This window comes from Podarcis raffonei, chromosome 16 (genome assembly GCF_027172205.1).
Source record: "Podarcis raffonei isolate rPodRaf1 chromosome 16, rPodRaf1.pri, whole genome shotgun sequence".
In the NCBI taxonomy this organism is placed as follows: domain Eukaryota; kingdom Metazoa; phylum Chordata; class Lepidosauria; order Squamata; family Lacertidae; genus Podarcis; species Podarcis raffonei.
The window spans coordinates 31,982,320-32,005,895 of NC_070617.1; the positions used below are offsets into that span (position 1 = coordinate 31,982,320).

At 45.0% G+C, this 23,576-nt stretch overlaps 1 protein-coding gene and 1 long non-coding RNA gene across 3 annotated transcripts; one reads left to right on the forward strand and one right to left on the reverse strand.

Annotated features, from left to right (window-relative positions):
- Positions 1–745: 745 nt before the first annotated feature.
- CHFR (checkpoint with forkhead and ring finger domains) lies at positions 746–22,970 on the reverse strand. 2 transcript variants are annotated; one of them, XM_053368297.1, is made up of 18 exons: positions 22,840–22,970; positions 21,746–21,899; positions 19,602–19,701; positions 15,880–15,989; positions 14,692–14,751; positions 14,296–14,508; positions 13,515–13,607; positions 13,000–13,156; positions 10,783–10,937; positions 9,021–9,183; positions 7,445–7,587; positions 6,501–6,620; positions 5,550–5,633; positions 4,297–4,367; positions 4,050–4,137; positions 3,542–3,649; positions 2,607–2,679; positions 746–1,143 (listed from the first exon to the last, which is right to left on the reverse strand). In XM_053368297.1, exons 2-18 carry the CDS (start codon positions 21,885–21,887, stop codon positions 1,101–1,103), a joined length of 1,923 nt encoding a protein of 640 aa, XP_053224272.1. In that variant the 5' UTR covers positions 21,888–21,899; positions 22,840–22,970; the 3' UTR covers positions 746–1,100. The 2 variants fall into 2 exon arrangements, with proteins under 2 accessions (XP_053224272.1, XP_053224271.1); XM_053368296.1 differs by having other exon boundaries at positions 13,515–13,730.
- Positions 12,173–13,637, forward strand: LOC128403495 (uncharacterized). Its single transcript, XR_008327961.1, has 2 exons — positions 12,173–12,643; positions 13,539–13,637. It is a non-coding gene; the product is annotated as an uncharacterized LOC128403495 (long non-coding RNA).
- Positions 22,971–23,576: the final 606 nt, after the last annotated feature.

Here is a 23,576-nt window from a genome sequence, read left to right on the forward strand (position 1 = left end):
GAATAACAAGTCTCCAGTGTAACTGAGCTGTAAGTAGGGGACAGCAAATGTCAACAATTGGTGGGGTTGCCCTCAAATATTACCTCCACTTCTCTCCCAATGGCTGTTAAAAAAGAAAAGAAAGACTTGCATGAACACATTCGCTTCGTAAAACAAGGTCCAGGATTACTATTATTTTGATCTCAAAAGTCCAACGGATATCAAAACAAGAAGGTGGACTGTCTTGCTATCGCTCTGGTCCCAAGACCGAAAAGCAAACGTATCTAAGGGGAGGAGAAGGGAGCAGAGCCCTAGGGATTCCAGGAAAGCAAAAGACCTGGCCAAAAATAAAGAGAGATTGTTCCCATTTATCTCATCACCACCACAAATAAAAAGGGTATATGTCAGCTGTGCTGATTGGGCATTGCAGCACTCAGGAGCAAATGTTGCAAGAAAGGGCAGTGTATCACAAGTCGCCTCTGATAACTGGATGGGCCAGGCCAAATCCAGCTGTGATCTTTTTTGACAGCCATGTTGATTGAAGGGCCATGCAACCAATCCCCTTAGCAAGACCATGTAGACACAGCCCCAACTGTCCTCCACTGTACCACTTGGGTGGAGCGGATAACTACTGCTGCCCATCTGTTTTTCAAGAAGGAGTTTATCGCTTGCCTAGCAACTTTTTGCACCCACCCTGTAGTCCTACTTCACCCCACAAACAATAGCTCTCAATATATTTGAACAGCGCAATTACTGCCACACAGTGTAGACTCCCCCTACTTTATTCAATGCCATTAGAATCCTTCAGTCCAATGATGATGTCATTAAGTCAAAAACATGATGAAGCAGGGGCAGACTAATCATGAATGAATTGCTTGTTCCACACTGTCTATTGAAGGAAAAGAAAAGGGAAAAAAGACACTGACCTGCTCATAAACTGTGAAAACGTTTTACAAATCAAAAATATACACCAGAGCATCTGATGTAAAAAGAGTAACCAACTCCTGCTATGAGGGAACAATGAAACAAAAACTGTACGGTCAGTATTGCAGATTTAATTTCCCCCTCCTTTCTTACAGGCTGTGAGCATTCAGGCCAGCTAAATGCCTCAAAAAACACCTTCAGTTTTTGAATCGTGTTTGTTCACAGATGTGATTGAATTTCCTGGAACAACAAAAGACTTGAGTTAAAATTTAAAAAACACGATAGAAAACAAGCAAACAACAGTTGAGACGATTTTTTTGGGCAAAGTTGTTGAGCTTCTTCTTCTTGGGGGGGGGGGGAGTTTTTGAGCTACTTTTAACGAAATTCGCCTTCCAATTTCTGGATTTTCCTGGACACAGTTTCCAGCGAACAAATCCCAGCTATCTCACCATTTTATAATCTTGAGTGCTATCCCCCACCTTTTGGTTTTAAGTGAAGGCTAGCATTTTTAGGGTGGTTAATGTCAAATTTAAAGAAAAACACTATCATCCCCACCCTACATGTGAACTGTTGAAACTGTTTATAGCTCCTGGGCAGATTTCTGGGCAGCTCATGTTCTTATAATGTTCAAAGTGAGCTAGCACTGTCAAGTTTCCTTCCCACATTAGATGGGAGTTTTTGTTGTTGATAAATTAATATTAAAACATACTGGATTCAAATTATTAGCTGTTTTGAAATAATGCACTGGCTTGAATGCAACACTAAACCACAGCATTGTGCTATGTGAATGAGTTTACCTGTAGTTTGCTCTGTAGTCCAAACTTAGGCAAACTGTGGTTAATATTAACTATGATTAGTTAAACCACTGAGCCTCTTGGGCTTGCCGATCAGGTCGGCGGTTCAAATCCCTGCGACGGGGTGAGCTCCCGTTGCTCAGTCCCAGCTCCTGCCAACCTAGCAGTTCGGAAGCACACCAAAAAGTGCAAGTAGATAAATAGGTACCGCTCTGGTGGGAAGGTAAACAACGTTTCCGTGTGCTGCTCTGGTTTCGCTAGAAGCGGCTTAGTCATGCTGGCCACATGACCCAGAAAAACTGTCCGCAGACATACGCCGGCTCCCTCAGCCAGTAAAGCGAGATGAGCGCCGCAACCCCAGAGTCGTTCACGACTGGACTTAACTGTCAGGGGTCCTTTACCTTTACTTCAAAGTTGGCTTGTTTCCACTAATCACATTTAAAACTAACCACAGTTTAGGGTTTCAGTGACATGATAAGCTGTGGTTAATCTAAGGCAGGAACTTTCTATCACCTTTTTGTATCTCTGCACTGGAGGACAGGAGAGCAGGCACGCAAGCCCAAGGAGATGCTAGTTTCATTCTTGCAACAGGGTTTAGTGATATTCTTGAATGCAACAAATATCTAATACCTACACAGGGCTGCCTTTGAAGAGTACTCTAAAACTTCTGTTGGTCCAGAATGCAGCTGCCAGAATGCTGACTGGGCTTAGGTGCACAGAGCATATAATTCCAGTGCTGGCGTAACAGTTAGCATCATGGAGGAAAATGATCTCTCGTCAGAAGTATAGAAAAAGTTATGCATGCGTTTTTTTCTGGCGGAACTATTACCCTGACCCTGAAATGCACACAGATTTAAGTTCCTATAGAAAAGTATCGAGGGGGTGAGGGTAGGGGTGGGGGCAACTCACATTGCATGGTGAGCTTTGACCTGAGTCCGGCAATTGCGCCCCCAATAGCAATCAGGGCGTGACATGACAGCCACTGTAAGAAAAAACACCAACACATTTGATGCACAATTGACGTTAATTAAAAGCAGAGAGATTTGAGGGCGGGTGGGTGGGCGAATCAGTCAATCATTGTTGTTGTTCTAAAATAAGGTGCGGACAATTATTTGGTAGCAAGTGCAAAGCCATGTAAGTAGATTATCAGTTGGGGGACCAAACCAAACAACAACATGTATAGGTGGGAATTTTTGAAATTTAAGAAGATATAATAGAAACAGCAACAGCAACATGCATTTTAAAATACTGAAACTTAATGCTAGCATAGTGCATGCTAAGCTGTTACTGATGCATATGCACATGGGATAGTCTTGTCCTGGAATTTTAACACACACCATAAATATAGTCCCAATGCAGAACAAAATGAATAGTCCTCCAAAACATTTGTATTGTGGAAGAGAAATAATGGGAGAGAATTACTGTAGGTCTCTTTTGCCCTTTGGTATAAGATTTAAAGATTCTCTCTACAACGAGGACAAATGACATACTTTCCAGCTCACATATGCGAGGGGAAAAGTTGTGAACATGGGTTGGGGTCTGGCAGCCCTCAGCCATCTAAAACTGCTCAGAGTACTGCTGCCTCTACCTGCCCTTCCCAACTTCAGAACAGTAGCAACTTTTTGTAGGTGTGACACAGCTAATTGCCATCTCAAAACACAGACTGACTGGCTACTGAATCGCTCAGGAAATATAGATAGAATTATTTAACCAATGCTTCCAATTTTATTTAAAACTGATTTATTTCTAATGTTGTTTGTTGGCTTTTGTTATGAACCGGGGGGTGGGGGGGGGAAGGTAGGGAATGAATGAATGAATTAATAACAAATACAGTTTTTCCATACCTGGCAATTCAGCAACAGGAATATTCTGCCTGTACTGATAAGCGAGCTCTCGGAAGCTGCGGAGGCCACAACAGTAACAGAGAACAGTTTCTCCAGTAATGCGATAATCTGGAGGGCAGAGGGGAATCAGAGTTGCAGATAGTCAGGGGCCAAAAAAGCCATTTCATGAAATATTCCAAACAGGCAATAACTCGTCAAGAGTACATATGCTTGCTGTAAGTTATTTGAAAGGTCTTGGTGGTGAAAGGACCACAAAGATGGTGTCAGGCCAACATCTCTGGGAAGGCTATCCCATAACCAGAGTGCCACCACTGAAAAGGCCTCTTCTGGCAGGTTAACCACAGCTACTTCACCTGGTGGAGATAGTTGTGGAGCAGGGTTTCTGAAGAGGATAGGATCAAGGTTGGGTTGGTACAAATGGGGATGTGTAATTTGCTTCCCTGAAAGCGCACAATGCAGAAGATATGCCTCTGGAAAGCTCAAGTCAGAGAGAAAAGATGGGACTTACCTGGTAAAATAAAAACTCCTCTTTGAAGAGCTAGGAGACTTTCGTTTAACATATTTTTCCATGTTAAACCCCTGGATGCCAGGTAATCCTCAGATGAGAGAAAAGGGTAGTCAGCAGCATGTAAAAGAGATGCACTAAACAACTTGACCAACCCACCCACCCCATGGAAAGTAGTAAAAATGTATTCTGCAAACTAGGTTAAAGCAGCTATATTCTCTCAACTGATATACTTTAAAACTGAATATACCTTTAGAATATCCGATTCATAGTTATTGCCATTAAGGACGCCATCTAAACACTTGTCACCAAGATTTATTTCTGTAAGGAAATTAAAAAGAGAGGGGAAATTATCTTTGCTCTGAAATACCCAAGAGGCATCTTCTCTTTTCTCACCAAAAGGATGACCTTCAATGCCTAGAGGTCATGATTTCAAGCTCACAGAACTGGAATATTGGCTTCATTGAAATCAGAAGTATTAGTTTCCATGTCAAGGGCTGGAAACTGGATGCATGGGAATCCCCTCCTGCAGAAGGTAACATGCTCAACCAAGGGCTAAAAAGTGTCTATCAACTGCTACTAGCCACAATGGCTATGTTCTCCCTCCACAACTGGAAGCAGGAAGCCTCTGAATGCCAGTTGCTGGGAGTCACAAGTGGGAGAGTGCTGTTGTGCTCACGTCCTGCTTTCAGGCTTCCAATAGGCATTGGGATGGCCACATTGAGAACAAGATGGACCAGACAGACCATTGGCCTGATACAGCAGGACTATTCTTAAGTTCTCAAAAAGGATGCCACTGGAGTCCACATTAGGGATTGTGCATTGCAGCATAGTCGACAGAGCTTATAATGCATGTACAGATATTGGAACATTACAAATGGAAGCCATCATGGATCTCATTCATGGTTCTCTACACCCCAAGTCTTGAATCTACCCTTCTCAGGGTCTTCTGGGGAGCACAATTTAGCTTTGTTCAGGGGCCTCGATTTCCCAGAGACCAGAAGCCTCCACCTGCCTGCAGAAGTTGCCAGCTCCAAGAATATTTTTTAGTGCACACTCTGGGAATGCTTCCTTCCAACCCTCTCACTTGCAGTGCTCTTTCCCACCTGGAGAAAGGCATCACTGTCTATGGCAAGCCACCTCTTCCTGCACAGTTTGTCTGAACCAGTAACCTCCACAAGGAGACAGTGGCTTCTCTCCGTAGGGTGAGTTTAGTAAAATATTACAGCCTCAACCAGGACTGTGTTTTAAAATACGCCAAGGCCAACTTGGGTTGTGAAAAAACACTTTAAGGTTGATTACATTTACCAAGATATGTATCAAACAGCTTAAGAGAAATTTCATGTGTTTGCTAATATTGCTGGGAGCCAAATTGTCTCAGCTTCTAATGGTCAGTGCTCCCAAATTCCTCAAGAGTTTTTGAGAAAATTCCGTCAATAGCAATTCCGCCAACAGCACACACAAAAAAAAAGACTCCCGGAGCGAGACAGTGGGCCAACCTACCACAGAATGGTGCCAAGCAACCAAAACATGCCACGCGAGTGCAACCCCAGTACAAGTGACAGAAGGGTTGGAGACAGATGGTGCCTGTGAACACAGAGAGCAGAGAACATGTGGCATCAGGCATCCAGAATATCAAGTAGTAAAGGACCCCAAATTCCCTATTAGCTATCAATGAACACACTCCCATTATATCTGTTGCATACAGTGAGCATCTTAACCCTCACTCAGCCAGCCAACCACTACTTATAGGAAGTTGGGGGTGAGCATACAGGTAGCATCTCCCCAAAGTGACATCACTTCCTGATCAGCCAAGTAGAATAACTGGAAGTGGAAAGAGGGGAGGCAGAGGACCAGAAACAAAGGGAGGAGTAACTCCCTTAAGGATGGGGAAGTGGTGCTCTGCAGTGCTCTTTCTACAGCGGGAAGAAAAGGCGAAACTGCACTCACCCCACTGGTGAAAAAGGAAGGGCTTACACGCCCTCTTCAGTTCTTCATACTGCACACTCCCCCAGCTCCCTTTACATAAATTTATCCACAAGTAGCAGCCACCCACTATTTGAATCCCAAAGGAATTCACGCACTGCCATGCGAGGAGAAGGAATTGGGTGGTGATATCTATTTAAACATAGAGACCAGGCACCCCCAACCTTAAGCCCTCCAGATGTTTTAGACTACAATTCCCATCATCCCTGACCACTGGTCCTGTTAAGGATCATGGGAGTTGTAGGCCAAAACATCTGGAGGGCTGCAGGTTGGGGATGCCTGATATAGACTGTCCTGTTGCAAACGTACACATCGTCATTAATATTTTTTAAAAAAACAGAATACTTCCCAACCCTTTGCTGGCTTAACTCTGCCCTCATGCCTCCATGGCAAAATCATCCAAAAGACAGCAGTTTGGAACAAACAGCAAAAATGCCTAACAGAGTAGGCAAAAGACTACTAGCTCACATTGCTGGGGGGCGATATGCGGATTCTGTTCACGCTCTGCTCTGCGGTCCGGCATCGGCTGGAAACAGCAAGTGCATATCACGTGGCTTCCTTGAGAAGGACACACATACTCCTGGACAGCTAGGTTGGGAGAAAATGACAGGGAGACACGGAAAGAGTTGGAATAAAAACGGCATGGACAGTGAGCTTCATAGAATCTCAATGGTCAGGATCAGGACCAGGGGCCACCCAATCCAAGGTAAGTCAGACTTTTAGCGAACCCTTTCTGCATCAACCGACAGCTCTGTGCAACTGGCACAAAAGCCCTGCTTGTTGCAGAGTATTTGATTTTGATTGTTTAATTTCTATCTCGCTTAATATTTTAAAAATATCTCGAAGCCGTGTACAAAAAGCTGAAGCAAAAACAGTCAGCTTAAACAAAATATTACAAAAACACAATGTTAGGGTAATATAAAGTTACTAATATATAATTATCAATTAATATAAATTCATTAGTCCATCTAGCTCAGTACTGTCTATGCTGAGTCCCAGCAGCAACCCAGGATTTCAGATAGGGAATCCCTCCAAGTTGATTCTAGAGTTGCTGGGGACTGAACCTGGGACCGAGTCATGGCCCTTCCCTAAAGACTGATCCAGCTGTGTGCTTGAAAGGCAGACCTATGAAAAATCAATATAACACCCTCAGCAAAGAACGCCAAGATGCTCAAACATGACACTCTGGCTATATACACTTTTCCATGGGGAACAAGTCAACAGGCGATTACATCCTATCTGGCCTGGGGTGAGAGCCCATTGATAGCATTGCCCCATCACAATGGGGTAATAATGGGGAAGGAAGGAAGAGGAAACCTATTGGGGAGTGGGAGCAAAGAATTTGCCAGGCTAGACACAGCACGAAGGCCTCGCGTTGCCACCCACTGACTGCATTCTTTCACCACACTGACCTGTTGGAAAGTTGGCAGAGGTAGATGGTGCATCCCCCAAGGGCTGCCGGGCTTCCGTTTCTCCTTCCTGGCCCGGGGAGGCAATGGCTGTAACGGGTTGCCGACGATACCCCGGACACTGTCGGCACACAATGTATGGCTGACTGAAAAGACAGGTGCAGGTAGGTTATTGGAACTCGTGTGAAAGCCAAAGTGAATTCAATCAGATTCAAGAGCCCCCACTGAACTGGACCAGGAATTCCCACATCTTGTTTTCAACTGTGGCTTCTGAGAAACTCAAGCAGGGCATGAAGACAGCAAAGCTGAACTACAGGACGGTGAACGATCATAAGAGGCTCAAGTTTAAGAGGGGCATGGCCCTGACTGTCTAACTGGGATGAAAACATCAGGTAATCCTGGCACTCTTTAATAGGCAGCACACAGGTGAGATGTGAGCGTGAGAGAGAGAGATTTCTTTCATGGCTTTTGTGGACCCTTTCAAGAGCAGAAGGCTGAGTAGCTCCTGCAGCAGCAACAAGCCCAAAGAGAGGAATTTTTTACATCACTGGCCTCCTTCAAGTGCCATGTTGGGCAGAAGATTCCTGCGTTGAAGAGTTGTACTAGATGACCCTTCTAGTCCCTTCCAACTCTACAATTCTATGATATAATGCCCAGGATGAGAAGCGAACATGCCCCTGAACATTCATTATGGGCAACAGTAGTGAGAGAAGAATACTACCTTCTGGTGGTTCCCTCGCTACGAGAAGCCAAGTTACAGGGAACCAGGCAGAGGGCCTTCTCGGTAGTGGCACCTGCCCTGTGGAACGCCCTCTCACCAGATGTCAAAGAGAAAAATAACTACCAAACTTTTAGAAGACATCTGAAGGCAGCCCTGTTTAGGGAAGCTTTTCATGTTTAATAGGTTATTGTATTTTAGTGTTCTGTTGGAAGCTGCCCAGAGTGGCTTGGGAAACCCAGCCAGATGGGCGGGGTAATAATAATAATAATTTATTATTATTATTATTATTATTATTATTATTATTATTATTATTATTATTAATGTCCTCTTTGTGAGCTTCCCACACACCTCAAGTTGGTCACTGGGAAGAACAGGCTGCTGGACTAAACTGACCTTTAGCATGATTCAGCAGGGCCCTTATCTGTTAATTTTTCCTCTTATTGTTAGCCACCTAAGATGTATGTAGGCAGGCAAAAAAGTGGAATAGTAATCTTTCAAAGGAGGTGGGGAACTTAGTTCAGCCAAAGGGCTGCATTCCTTCATGGGAAACCTCCTGGGGGCCGCATGCTAATTGGTGGTGAGTGGGGGCCTAAGGGAAAAAAACAGCAGGCCAACGGATGCAATTCTTAGCTTAGTACAGTCCAACCATGCTACAATAAAAAACTTGCGCACACACACAGTTTCCTCTGTCAAGGCAAACAATAGATATTACCACAATTCAAGGGCAAATTCTAGGCAAACAAAGGCACTGAAGGAGTCACCATGGCCTGAGAAGCGTCTCAAAGGCCAGATTCAAAATGTCGTCCTGGTAGCAAGGCTGCAAGTCCCACAAAATCCTATTGCCACAACCACGCTCACCTAATATCAGAAGATTCACTATCTACGTCAGACAGCTCCAGCAGATCTTCAGAACTTCCTTCTTCATCCGAAAAGGACCTCCGCACCTTTGGCTGAAGCATGTCTTGAGTTATTTTGTTCCGGGCATCCATGCTTCGCACATCTTCTTCATTGCGACACTTATCTACAAACAGAGGAAATTCGACTAGCCTTTTGACCAGGAGTTGGTCCTAAGCTACACAGGCTCCCATTCAAAAATGCATCCATGATCATTTCAGAGTCACAGAACTTTCAAGGAATCCAGGAGGTCCTCTATGCTGGCTCTTAAAGTGGCTTTCAGTTCAAATGCACGGAAGAAGAAGAGGAGGAGTTTGGATTTGATATCACGCTTTATCACTACTACCCAAATGAGTCTCAAAGCGGCTAACAATCTCCTTTCCCTTCCTCCCCCACAACAAACACTCTGTGAGGTGAGTGAGGCTGAGAGACTTCAGAGAAGTGTGACCAGCCCAAGGTCACCCAGCAGCTGCATGTGGAGGAGCGAGGACGCGAACCCAGTTCACCAGATTACGAGTCCACCGCTCTTAACCACTACACCACATTGGCTCGTAAATAGTTATGAAAATGAGAGACAAGTATGGCATTGTTTTATGGTCACTGGCAGTTAGTATCACAGCCCAGGTTTCCAGCTTCTCCCTTAGAACCAGAAATGTGGAACCTCTGGGCCCTCCAGATGCTATTGGACTCCAGCTCCCATCATCCCACTAGGTGAAGCTGATGGGAATTGGAGTCTATCAGGTATCCTGTCTCCACTCTAAAGGGCAGAAGGAGCTATGAATGGATTATTAGTATTATGATTTATTAGATTTCCCTGTTTAGGGAAGTTTTTAATATTTAATGCTGTATTGTTTTTAACACTCAATTGGGAGCCGCCCAGAGTGGCTGGGGAAACTCAGCCGGATGGGCAGGGTATAAATAACAAATTATTTTTTACTATTATTATTATTATTATTATTATTATTATTATTATTATACCCCGTCTGTCATCACAAGATCTCAGGGTGGTTCACAGGATAATGGGGTTGGCTGATGATAAAGATACCAGCAGCTCTTCAATCTGCAGTTTTCTGGTGCCTGGCTGGAAACATGAGCAAGCCCTGTTCAGTCATTTGGTATGTGTGGGTACTGAATGCATGGAAGGGGTTTCAGAGAACGCGCCTGGCTGGCCCTGCATTCCAGATTTTGACTCACATTCCACCACCAATCCACACACCCATCTAGCCAAATGCACAAATTGCAACAGGCTCACCCATGTGTGCCTGTGCACTTGGGAAGGGCTCGATTCATGGAGATGCAATTTCTAGTGAAGGGAGCCCTATTTGAATACATCCACATGCGCACAGATTGATGCCAATCGTGTCAGCCGAGGGGAATGGTTTGCATGCACGTCAGTGTCTGGGGGTGGGGCTAGCCAAATGTGTTCTCGGAAGCCCCTTGATGTGTTTGGTATCCCCAGCTACCAAATGACTGAATAAATTCACTTTGTGCAAGTGGAGTCGACTCACTATTTCCGAATGAATGCAGCTCATCTTGTTAGGCTGCACATGATTACAGCACTATAGTGTTTGCCCCCACCTCCAACTGTGGTCTCTGGTGTGAGACCAATTTTTAGATTGCGAGCTCCTTTGGGCAGGGACTTGTCCCCCCGCCCCTCTCTCTAAAGAGCCATGTAAATCTATCATCAGCATCAACAGCAAATATCTGCGGACGGTTTTCCACTTGCCTGGGTGCTGGATGAGGTAAGCTTCCACCAAATTGTTCAAAATATGGTTTTTACAGATACGTTCCACCGGACAGCGGCAAGTTGGACAGAGAGAGGAGCGTTCCATCCATCCTGAGTAACAAGCGGCACAGAAAGTGTGCATGCAGGGCTGCAAGCTGGAGAGAAAAGGGGAAACCTTGATATGGAGAGGAGGAGCAGGAGGATGTGCCTACAATCAAATGTGATGTTTCTCATTCTATGCAAACCATGGTTTGTAGGGCTTAGGAACAAGCCTACTGACAGTGAGCAGTTCCCTCACTGCGAGAAGCAAAGCTACAGGGAACCAGGCAGAGGGCCTTCTCGGTAGTGGCGCCCGCCCTGTGGATCGCCCTCCCATCAGATGTCAAAGAGATAAACAACTACCTGACATTTACAAGACATCTGAAGGCAGCTCTGTTCAGGGAAGTTTTTAATGTGTGACATTTTAATGTATTTTTAATCTTTGTTAGAAGCTGCTCAGAGTGGCTGGGGAAACCCAGCCAGATGGACAGGGTACAAATAATAAATTAATTATTATTATTATCTTCTTACTTTGTAACCCTGCTCCGGAGTGTTCCCTCAAGTCATCAAACTGTGGTTTGACCAAACTAGAAAATGATTCATTAAGCTGATAATGTGCAGGCCGGAGGAAAGGGGAAGAGTAAGTGTGCAAATGCAAGGCTTCCTCCCAGCACACCAAACCATTGTCTGCAGGATCAGAAACGCTACATCTCAGGCTGTGTTTATACTCCTGCTGGCTGTGTGTTCACCAATTTCGCAGTGCTGCAATTTTAATCTGTGTTCGCATGACATTCTTTAAAATGTATAACAATATCCCATGGCTTTTATCCACATAATCAAATGGCAGCAAAGGTTCTGGGCTTTTATGTCGGCTCCAAGTGCATTTCAACACGTATGGAAAAAGGAATCAGTTCAACTATCTTGAAATCAGCGACAGCTTTGGCCACATCCACACCACACATTTGAAGACCCCTGTGCCACTTCAATAGCCACGGCTTCCCTCAAAGAATCCTGGGAATTCCTGGGAAAGCTGCTGCCTTCACAGAGCACCTGTAACAAACCTCAGTTCCAAGAATTCCCCGTGACTAATAAGACATAAGACTGCTTTAAATCTATGACGTGCATGGGTTAGAGGAGCTGGATCCTACTCAGTCTTGCCTCTCTGCGCTCTGCTGCTGGAGGCGTCATTCTCCCCATCCTCAACCTTCTGTTTGGTGCTGAAACAGACAGCTGTGCTGAATTGCTCCCAGGGCAGCAGAACCATGGACTATGGTTGGCTGAGCGAGTACAGTGGCTTGGAATGCTCATTGGCTTGCGGAACTGCTGCAACAAGGGATGGATGTGGAGGTGTTCTGAAGGAGCCAAGAGGGGCTGCACTTTCAGGGGCAGGAGAGCAGGAAGAGAAGAGAGGAGAGCTAGGGAGGCCACTCAGAAGGCTGGGCAGTGAAAGGAAATGGGATGTCGGGAGAGGAAGAACTTAATGCAACAACCGGATGTTGGAATCACGGAGTTAAAAGAAGGGAGGAGCCAAGCACAAAGTAGGGGCTGGGGCAAAACAAGAGACAAGGCCCAGAATCAGGAACAAAGGGGTGTGTTATTGGTAGGAAGGAAGCCCAAGGGGACAAACAACTGCTAGATCTAGACCCCCCAGCAAAGTGAGTTCTGTCCACTGTGAATTCTACAGTCGCCACAGCAACGTGACCTGGCAACCCTAAAGGGGTAACAAGAGCCGAACAGCAACGTGTGTGTAAGGGGCGGGGGATGAATCTCACACGACAAATTGAACTAACCCGCCAAATATTGGGCTCCATGCTCTTAAAGGGTAGGTAATGTAGCTGCGGACCATGGTGATTGGAAGCAAGAGAACTCAATCCATCCTGGAGTATACAAAGTTCCATTGTGATTGCCTGTGTGTGTGTGCTTCTCAGCGCTCGCTCTCCCACCAGCAAACATTTTCTCACTGGGAGAAAAATAGCTCGGGGGGGGGGGGGGGGAGCAAGTGTGCGCAGGGGGGAACAGTTCCCCACCATTTCCCCTTCTCACCTGCCCCTAATGAGTTTTCAATCCCCCCCCCCACATGCATACTCTATACAGGAACTCAGCGGTGAACTGATTCAAAGACATTGGCCTACTGCCATTACTTCTGGTCTGGCCCACAGACACCCGCCCCCCCCTTACCTGACACAGTCATGCAGCAGCTCTTGGCAGATGATACAGGTGAGTGTTTCTTCCATTTTGTCTGGCTTCACATTTGGTGACTTCGTGTCTTCGGTCCCCGTTTTAATTGCACATACGTTTGGAGGAATCACCTGGAGATACGTGCTGGCATCGCCACCTGCAAGGGGCGGGAGGGAAACACACATCACAGCGCTGGCACACACAGTGGAACCCAAGACATTGTTGCTCAACAAACAAGAGGCTGCCCAAGCCTTCCCTGCCCATTTTGAAGGCGCGGAGCTTCTCCATGCCCTGCAGGGGATCTTCCCAGGCAAGTCTGGGGAAAGAGTGGCACCTTTCAGCTGGGTTGCAGAAGTTACACCAGGAAGGGGTTTCAGGGAAGGGAAGATAAATTGCATGGCAAGTTGTGGGGAGGTAAGGGACAGTAAGGAGTGCCCAAAGTTACTAGGATGGGAAACCAGCCAGATCTTGGACCACAGACCTCTTAAAAAAAGAAGTAACAGTTATTTATTAACCTGCTTTTATTTTCTTCCTGGCAGGCTCCAGGGCTTCCTCTTCATCCCTGCTTTTCAACTTGGGCATAGCCGACACGGTTTTCTCTTTATCCCCTGAAGAAGTGTCAGAAGTTTCAGTATTTACATTTGGCTGCTTGTGTTTAAGTGATGCTTCTGGACCACATGGTTCTAAGCCAGGCATGGAAGGTGCAGGAATAAAGGCGTACGGTTGCGACCCTGCCCCCAAAAGAAGAAAAAGAAAGAAAGGGAAGTGCAGCACATCAGCAGAAAGCGTTGCTGACTGATTGAATGCAAAGCGTTCTTGTACACAAGGCAAGCAATGGCAGCTATGGTATTTCTCGTTTGGCCAATATAGAGGGGTAGAACCGCCTCCTATTATAATAGATGTACTTGCTTGGTCTTGGGCAAGGGTTGGCAAGGTTTTACCTGCCTGGGCCAGTCAAGTCCCATGGAGATCACTCTGTGGGCTGGACCACCTGCGCGTGCGCAGACGCAATTTCTGTCGCCGCACTGCGCCAGTTTAGCACAGCGGGCGGGGACTCGCCAAGTGGGCGGCTCGGTTCGGGGGCAGCTCGTGGGCCAGTTAAACTGTCCCATGGGCCACAGGTTGCCGACCCCTGGTCTTGGGGTATACAGAAAACCTGAAAAATGGCACTCCCCCTCCTTCTCCAAAGACTAAAAATTGGGGGTGGAAATCCAGAATAAACAGCTTAGGCTTCAGCAGGAAGGCCAAAGTGAAATGATCATTAGACACATGGGGCCAAGCGAATTGAGACTTTACCAGATGTTGAAGGATTATCCTGCTCCGTGGATACGGCCTCAGCGAGAGAGGTAGAAGCAGCATTAAAGAGGTTCGACGTGGAAGTGGATGGCTGTGGTTCGTCATAGCTAGCCTGGTTAGCCGACGGTGGCAAAGCCGCTGAGGCCCCATCTTCGCTTTGTCTGGTACTTGAGGTATCTTTGGTCATATGGCACATGCTTTTGACAGTGGCTTCTGCAGAGGGGAAGGGAGCAAGGGGGAACGTTCTCTGGTGCTGCCTCAACAGCTCGAGAGGCTTAGAGAAATCTCTGTTAACGGGATTCTGCAGAGCCCGGCAGCTTTAAAAGGGATGCAGCTAATCTTCACTGCTCATTCTCCCCTGCCTCCACTGGCATTGAGCTAATCACTTTTACTTACCTACTGGCTCATTAGCTGGGTCCTGTTTTGGATTCAAGGATTCATAAAGATATGCAACATCTGAAGAGAGAGAAAATCGGTAAGGCCAATGGTTCCCAACAGGTAAGAAGATAAGTTGAGCTACCTGGAAAAGGCCAATGGCCCATCTGGTCCAGCATCCTGTTCTTAAACCAGATGCCTATGGGAAGCCCACAAAAAGGACTTGAGTGTAATAGCACTCTTGCCACTTGCGATTGCCAGCAACTGGCATTCAAAGGCAAACTGTGTCCGGCAGCTAAGGTAGAACATAATCATCATGGGTAGTAGCCACTGAGAGCTTTATCCTCCACAAATTTGTGTAATGCACCATTTAAAGCCATCAAAGTGCGTGGCCATCACTACTTCCTGTGAGAGTTCCCTAGTTTAATTACAGGTTGTATGAAGAAGTGCTTCCTTTCTTCCTGTCCTGAATTTTTCAAACAAAGATGGGTCTCCCTAAAGACAACTGCCTGGGGAGGTTCAGACGCCTCCCTGACACTCCCTCTTCCATTTCCAAAGTGCACCATTTCTGAGGCAGGAGGCAGTCTGCTACCCCAGTTTCCCTGCTTCCTCCCAACCAGCGCCATTGCAGCAGCTCTGTGCTTCACTTATCATTAGTGCTGGAATCTATCAAAAGCCAGTGTGTTCTAGTGGTGAGCGCACTGGCATAAGAGTGGGTAGGCCCAGGTGCAAATCCCTGCTCAGCCATGAAGCTCACTCCATGACCTTAGGCCATTTACACACACACTCCCTCATCTACCTCACATGGTTGTGGTGAGGATGGCAAGACAACCCTCACGTTTTTGGCCATGTGGCCCACAGCTTTCTTTAATGGCTAGGCTTTTGGCCCGGGACAAGACTGTATCCCATATAAGCTTCACTTGGAGAAATGCCAAATGTTTTTTCCCTTCGTTTCTGCGCACATGCGCACACACACTAACCCAGGGGTGAGGAACTCGTGGCCCTCCAGATTATGTTGGACTCCAACTCCCATCAGCCCCAGCCAGCAGGGGCAATGGTCAGAGGTGCTGGGAATTGTAAGCTGGCAACGTCAGAGGGTGGTGTCGGCACAGGTTCCCTCTTCCTGCTCTAACCCAGAGATCTCCCACCCATCAGCCCCTGCGCCAAAGAAGCCCATTAAAAAAAGAAGCAGCAGCAAAATCCCCTTACTGTTTTCTGGCTCATTTTTCCTGTAAATAACATAGATCACATCTCCAGTCTGTAACGGGTAAGTCTGCTTCTTCACCACCTTCTGTTTGTTAATAACCGTTCCATTAGTACTATAAAATACAAACAAGGCCTTCTGGTGAGTAACAAGGGATTAGGAGTGGGGTGGGCAAGAGAGAGGAGGTCTACATAAGTGGCTAACCGGAAACCTGAAAGGAACTCTGAGGGTCATGTAGTCCAACCCTGCTATTCATTGCAGGAATCTTGCAACGACAACTTCCCAGATGGTTATCCAAGCCTCTGCTTAAATACCTCCAGTGGGGAAGAGCCCACCACCTTCTGAGGAATCTCATTTAAACCAGCTTAGTCAGAGCTAGCATTCAGACAGAGGATGGAGCACGCACAGGGCTCACCTGGTCACAATCCTCCCCACTGTGGCAAGATGTACTTTATTTAAACTACTGCGATTGTTATATCATATTCTGGGAAATGATATATAACGAATTGAAAAGGATGCTTAAAATAGCGTTTGTAAAAAAATATTATAGGGACAGAACTATCTAAACTGTACAGAAACTTATTCATGTATGCTACTACAGCGGCAAGAATGTTACTCGCCCCAAAATGAAAAGAAGCAAGGAAGAATGGATACAAAAACTTATGGAATATGCAGAAATGGCAAAACTTACCGGAAAAATAAGAAATCAAGATAAACTTTTTATAGAAGAATGGAAATGGTTTATTGAATATTTACAGATAAATTGTAAATAGATAAGAACATTGGCAGGATTATTGTAATAACCTGCACTTTCATAAGAATATATATTTAAAAAAGATGAATGAACAAATTAAGTTAATTTGGATATGTAGAAGATATTAAAAATAAATTTAAGGAACTGCAGAAAGAGGGGGAAGGAAGTCAAGTGTTGAAAATGATTGTAAAATTATTGAAATGTATAAACCTGAAAAGCATAAATAAAATTTAAAAAATAAACTACTGCGATTGTTTCTAATTTGGCACCTACACAGTATAAGTCAGCATATGTAAATCTGTGTCCTCTTTAGTCCCTTTTTTTTTAACAATGTGTCTCCTCTTATTTAGCTATGCCTAAACTGGTCACCCTAGCTGTAGTCAACTAATATGATTACTATTTTATTTTTTTACTTGACAGGTCACAATTAACTTTTGGCGGGAATTTTATAACGTTCCTATTCACCCAGGTATTTTGATGGTTGAAAGATAACTGTTCCTGGCAGCCTGGACAATTATTAAACTGCAAGAGTGACAGTTTTATACGATTTAGATGTTTTTAATGTTTAAATTGATTTTAAATGTTCTACTCTTAGTTTAAATTGTAATGTTCTATCGCCCAGGCTCTTTGGGGAAGAAGGGCAGGACGTCGTCCTCAGAACAGCAGCAGCTCTTGCACACAGTGATTAATATCAAAGTCCGGATGATAAAGCCTATTTAAGAAACACAAACGGCCGTTGCCGCCATCGGGTGGACAAAGCCTGTATTTACAATTACAGAAAGGTAGCCGTGTTGGTCTGCCATAGTTGGTCTGCATGAAATGGAAGTCCATCAACAACACGGCTACCTTTCTGTAACTGGAACTATGGAAGGCACCACATTGAGCCGCATGAAATGGAAGTCCATCAACCTCACCAAGAAACTTGCACAGGTACAGCCTGTATTTACAAGACACTGAAGGGAAAGTGCTAGAATTGGGGGAGAAGAGCTGATCCTAAACAGCAAGGGGGAGACAGAGGGAACCTCACGAATAAAATTTCGCCCCCCAACAGCATCCACATGTTATCTTCCTCATCAAAATGCCATCCTGTATTATATCCATCCCCATTTAATATAGATTTATGCAAGAAACCTGACAAATAGAAACTGTAAATCCAAATTAAAGTCTGGGTAAAATATGGGACAGCATTTTAATGAGGGTAATATAATTACCGAACAAAAATCCTCACCCTTGCTTTGCTCCCTCCTTTTCCAGAGCTTTGATCTCACAAAAAGCCTGCTTGCCTCACCCCCCTGGGGTCCCTGAGAGTCTGATACCAAGAACTGGGGAACACCAGAGTTAACACACTTTTTACTCAATGCACAATTTAACAAGATGCAAACTGGATTTTTCACTGGGGTGTGAAGAAGGGCAAGCAACTTAGCAAGACAAGAGAGACCCTGTTCATTTACAGTTGCTGATTAAGGGAAAAGTGGGGGGAGGGAGTTGCCAAGTGAGGAAAACCATTTGCTAGCCTTTTTGACCCAGAAAGCAGGAAACCTTTTCTCCAAACTGGGAAACTGCTTTTGCATAAGGCTCCCAATGCTAATTTTATGGGCCTTCTAAAAGAAATTGTATCCCCTTCCCCCAAACATAAGACTCCCAATTCATGTGCAAAATAATCCTAGTCCTTTTTTTTTTTTTTACAGAAAGCATTTAGCAAACTGTCGACTTTCTGCAGTAAAAATGCAAATTAAAGCTGCTTCCTAAACAGAGAATTGGGGGTGAGGGAAGATGCAAGAGAAATATAGAACAGGTATCTCAGCTAAATTTGGAAACATTTCTCTTGCTTATTTTTTTTAACATTACAGCTTGATCCTATGCATGTTTGTTCAGAGGTAAACACCAGCTCTTTTAATGAAACTTCCTCCCAAGCAAACGTGTATGGGATAGTAGCTTTAATTAGGCTGCCCAACCCTGTTTTAGTAGTGCTGGAAAGCTAATCATTTAGCAACAAACAGAAAGGCACTGCCAATGGTCAGGGGTGACAGGAGCTGTGGTCAAACAACATTGGGAGGGTCACAGGTTTCCCACCCTTGTTCTAAAGGGTGCTGATGGATCTTTAAGATGGAAAGACAAGTGTAGGGGCTGTGTACCAGATCCGGGCAAAGCCTGGATCCCATGCCCATTCATGTAAATCTGGGCTTCAGCTGGATCGAGATCCGAGTGATTACACATGTGTCTGTGACTATTCCATACCCAATTCTTCTGGGCCACCCTACCTGTAAGTGTTCCAATTACTAATGCTCTCCATCAAATCTTTTATTGTCCTGCCAGCAAAACAGATTGTACTTTGGCTGTAATAATGTTGGCAGCTTGCTAGCTACAAAAGCCTGTGAGACCTCTTACTCTCTTATGGCCTGTTTTCATTTTTGCAAGATGATGTCGAAATAGTTGAACAGATTACTTCAAAGAGAGGCGATGTCACAAGTCGTGCACACAGGAAAGTGTATGCAACCAGAGAGAGACACACACCCCCACACACAAAATCAACATCAGGGCAGTTATGGAAATCCCTTCTATTGGAATAGAACACTAGAAATAGTTAAAAGCTCTGACATCACAAAAGGGGCGGGAATTAATACCACAGGGTCTCAAGCTTGAGGCAACCTAAGGCGCAATCGAGTCATTACCATCCAAGGAATCTTGGGAACTGCAACCTCAGTTGACAATTTTAAGGATTTGTTGATGGAATAATCACTACCCTCACAAAATTAGAGTTTCCATGGGGAAAGCAGATAAAAAAAATTAAATCTGGTTCTAAGTGTGCAAGCTGGACAGGTCCCAAGAGAGAAGCGGGATGCAGAAAATATCAACATATTGCCTTGTAGTCAAATAAGGACAGCCAGGACACTCCCGCGTGAACACTTAACCAGAACATTTTACTCAACAGAACCAGGCAGGGAAAGCAGAAAGGGTTCAGGCGAAACTGACCTGGTATCCTCCAGTGATACTTGACCAGATTCTTCATCCACCCTTATTTTACAGTGATCTCCAGACACCAGTTTGTTGCCAGGAAAGGACAGGTCGCAACCTTTGTGACAAAAATGATAGTGTCATTAGATTTGCAGATATTTCTGGAAGAATTTGGCCTTACTGAGGCCATGACAATTTCTGCGATGCTCACACACAGGGTATGTATGAGAAGGCTGACCATCCCCTTTTATTGGGACAACTTTGTGCTCCTCAGGGATATACTGTTTCTGCATATGAAGTTTGTATTTTGCTATCACGGACAATAATAATTTGATAGCCCACCCTCCACAAATCTGTGACATCCGTTTTCAAAACCAGGACAAGTTTTTCATATATCACCAGAATTCCAGGATAGCCAATTACAGCTTTCTCCAGCCACATACCCTCCATACTATGGCTTATTGGATGGGGCTGATGGGAACTGTAGTCTAACTACATCCCATCCCCCCCAAAAAACCTTCAGCCCTACATATCTAAGTCTGTCATCATAAGAGTACTTACCATGAAATAATTTCCATAAGGATAGTAGTGTGTAAGTCTGTTGCAGCAAAAACAATGAAAAGTCTTCTGGCACATTAAAGGCTAGCAAATTTATTATAGCATGAGCTAGTCCATGAAAGTGAAGCAGCACAGGTGAGGTTCCCACTTCCTGAACACAGCAGGCCACTGGCGATTATTGAGAAGGGAGAGTCAAGGCATGGAGTGCTCAGTGCTGTGTGGCAAAGCCAATCCAGTGCTTCTGCTGCGATGCACAGTGCCATGCTTTTCCGTCTCAGTAAGTGCCAGCTTACCATTTTATTGAGAAGCCAGGAGAGCAATGGAGTTCCACCCATGCCACCTCACTGGTCACTACTGAGCTCATTCTATAATAAATGTTTCAGGCTCTAAGGTACCACAACACTCTTTTGACAATGAAGTAAGTCCCACTACATGCCTGAGGACTTATGCCAAGCAAATATGTGATCAATCAGGCTCTGAAAGGCCATCTTCCCATCAGAGAACATACACCATGCAAAGGTCACATGCACACCACACATTGAAAGCGCATGGCTTCCCCCAAAGAATCCCAAGAACTGTAGTTTTATTAAGGGTGCTGGGAAGTAAAGTAGCTATGGTGGGGTAAAATACAATTTCCACACTACCATTTTTTTGGGGGGGGGGAGCCATGTGCTTTAACATACACGTTATTTGGATGTGTTCACAAGTTAACACTCTAGATTTTATGTTTAATACATGATCATAGTTTCTATATTTTTATTCATGCTTTCATGTATTTGCATTTGTATATCATGTCTGTTTCTTCTATAATATATATTGAAAGCAGCTTACAAAATAAGGAAACATTTCCTAACAGCATCTTACAGAGAAAGGCTTCATTAATTATATCAATGAAAGAGCACAAGTGGAAAGATTAAGTCAGAACTTGTATCCACATCAACAATTTTGACAGTTCTTATAATGATTTACTATTCTCTCATACAAGCTGGAGGGTTTAGTACAACATGTGCCTAACAACTTAGGCTGCAATTCTTTATGCAATTACCTGGGATTATGTCTAATGGGGCCTACTTCTAAAGCAACATGTATCAGATTGCATGGTAAGCATCTTTCACCTTTTTATATAAAAAAATTGAAATGAAAACAATGTTCTGAAATGCAGATGTCTTGCAAAAGCAATCAAATATTGCAGCTGTGAATCACAGAAAAATTGGGTATTATGTCAACTTAGAAAAAATGTATTACCCATGTTCCTTGACTCTTAAAAGAGTTTTCTTGAGAAAGTAAAACATGGAGTCCTAGCTTAGTTTCAAAAACATAAAAAGCAAAACAGCTTAGTGTACGAAACAGGAAGCAAGATAAAAACAGACCCTTCAAAGTAAAGCTGTAAGTCTGTTGATTGTTGATTATTAACAAGAAACTAAGAAAGCCTTCTCAGCTCACCCTAAGAGAATACCAACACAGAGACACAAAAATCCTCAACTGTGGGTTCCCTATGGCTGGGTAGAAAACTATAAACAAGGGATTGAACAGACAGCTTCTGCATACCTCTCTGCCATTTTATAGCCCACACATCCACTGCACGACTATTTCTGGAACCATACCTTTTTTCCTCCCAATTGTCAACTCTTTCTTGAGCAACAAGAGGTGAGGCTCGGCTTCCTCAGCCCCCAAGCGGATCAGCTTTCCCCAAGGCTTCCGCTGCCTTTGCTGCTGTATTTGTCCTCTGACTTCCGAGTGCTCCATCTGGATTCACATCTGTAGAGTTTGGGACGAAAAGAAAAATTAAGCGGCCAGGTGGGGGAAGTTTCATTTTAGCTCCAACTGGCAGCTTATTGCAATTTAAGTTGTTTTTCTGGGGGGTGCGGGGTTGGGGAGCAAAGCAGCATGCGAGTTACAATGAGACAAAACAAGAAAGGAACTCCTGAAGAAGCACGTGTTGTAGGTTTGCAGTAAAATCTTACCGTCTGATAAAATTATTCTTTTCAGGGGAGGGGAGGGAGCAGCAGCTCTGTAGAGGTGTATTTTCACTCCCACCTGCCTCCCCACCTTCTGAGCAGTAAGTCAATGGGGGCTTAAACCCCCCCCCAAAAAAACTGTTCAGAATCTCGGCTTTAACCCTGTAAATTCCTCCTTAGCGTCTCCTTTGGGCGGTGGGTGGTTCTTCCTCCTTTTCAGTTTCCTCAGTTGCTCAACTCCTCCGCCTTCTGTTGCGTTTCTAAGTATCTTTTTTAAACAACCTCCCTTTAGGCTTAGAAACTGGGGGAGGGGGTTGTGTGTATGTGTGGGAGAACAGCTTTCTTTTAAAAAAGGGTGGGGAGGAAAACGGGGAAGAGGAAGAAGAAATAATAGGGGCCTGTGCCAAATACCTCCCCCCTTGGTGGCATCCAGGCTCCTCCAGAAGGCCTCTGCGAGGTCTGGGGGGAGAGCTGAGCCCGTGAGGGCAAGGGGGGGCCTTTACAAGGCGGGTGGGGGGGCTTTACAAGACTGGAGGAACTCTTGCACAGCGCCCCATATTCACAGCGCCAGGATCCCACCTCCCTTCGCTCCCCCACCGCCCAGCCCGGGAGGGAGAGCAATGGGGAGAAGAGAGCCCCACTCAGCCCCCTCTCCTTCCTGTCCCCTTCCACCCCCGGCCCCAGCCCCACAGGCTGAGCTCCCCCCCCCCCCGGCAGCACCAGCCCCACCAGCCTCTTACGCCCGAGTCCTGCCGCTGAGGCTGCTGCTGTCAACAGACATTGCCAGCCCTCAGCTGATCAGGCCCTGGGCGGAGCTCGCCAGGCCTCTTCTGGCCAGCCATTGGCCGGTCTAGGTTCGAGCGTCACCATAGAGAGGGGTGCGGGTGAGGCCGGCAGAGAGGAAAGGAGAAAGGGGACCGGAAGGAAGAGGGCGGCGGCGCTATCTATGGCACGGGCTGCAGCTAGAGAGTCGCTCGCTGTGCTTACCATAGAGTCCTTGCCTATTTTTATTATTATTATTATTATTATTATTATTATTATTATTATTATTATTATTATTATTATTATTATTAATTTGCCCTTTTCACTGACAGGCACAATGCAGCTTACTAGAAACAGGAAATAAGCATTAAAAAACAATCAAGGCCCATAAAGTCTGTTTAAATAGAGGTTTTGCCAATAGAAAGAAGCTGCAGCTATACACCCCCCCACAGATAATTGGGTGGGATTGATGGCCGCTGTGAAATACACAAACACACTATTAATGCAAACAATTAAAAACAACAGCAACAATTGAATCTGAGAAGTAAATTAAAATCTGCTAAAACAATGCAATATACATATGACATATGACTGGGTAATTAAACACAACATGGTTGCTGATATAGGTCTGGGGAATCTTCTTCCAAATGTCATGATTAAGATGCATCTTGTATCTTTAAACTTTTTTTTTTAAGTTGGAAACTGCAATATGCAG

Excerpts from the sequence above, each read along its gene's own strand:
- CHFR (XM_053368296.1), bottom strand. The coding sequence starts at position 21,887 with ATGGAGCACTCGGAAGTCAGAGGACAAATACAGCAGCAAAGGCAGCGG. Across the intron at positions 9,184-10,782 it reads TTACCTCATCCAGCACCCAG|ATAAGTGTCGCAATGAAGAA; the intron begins GCAAGTGGAAAA and ends CTCTGTTTGTAG. Across the intron at positions 7,588-9,020 it reads AGTGAATCTTCTGATATTAG|TCAGCCATACATTGTGTGCC; the intron begins GTGAGCGTGGTT and ends CTGTCTTTTCAG.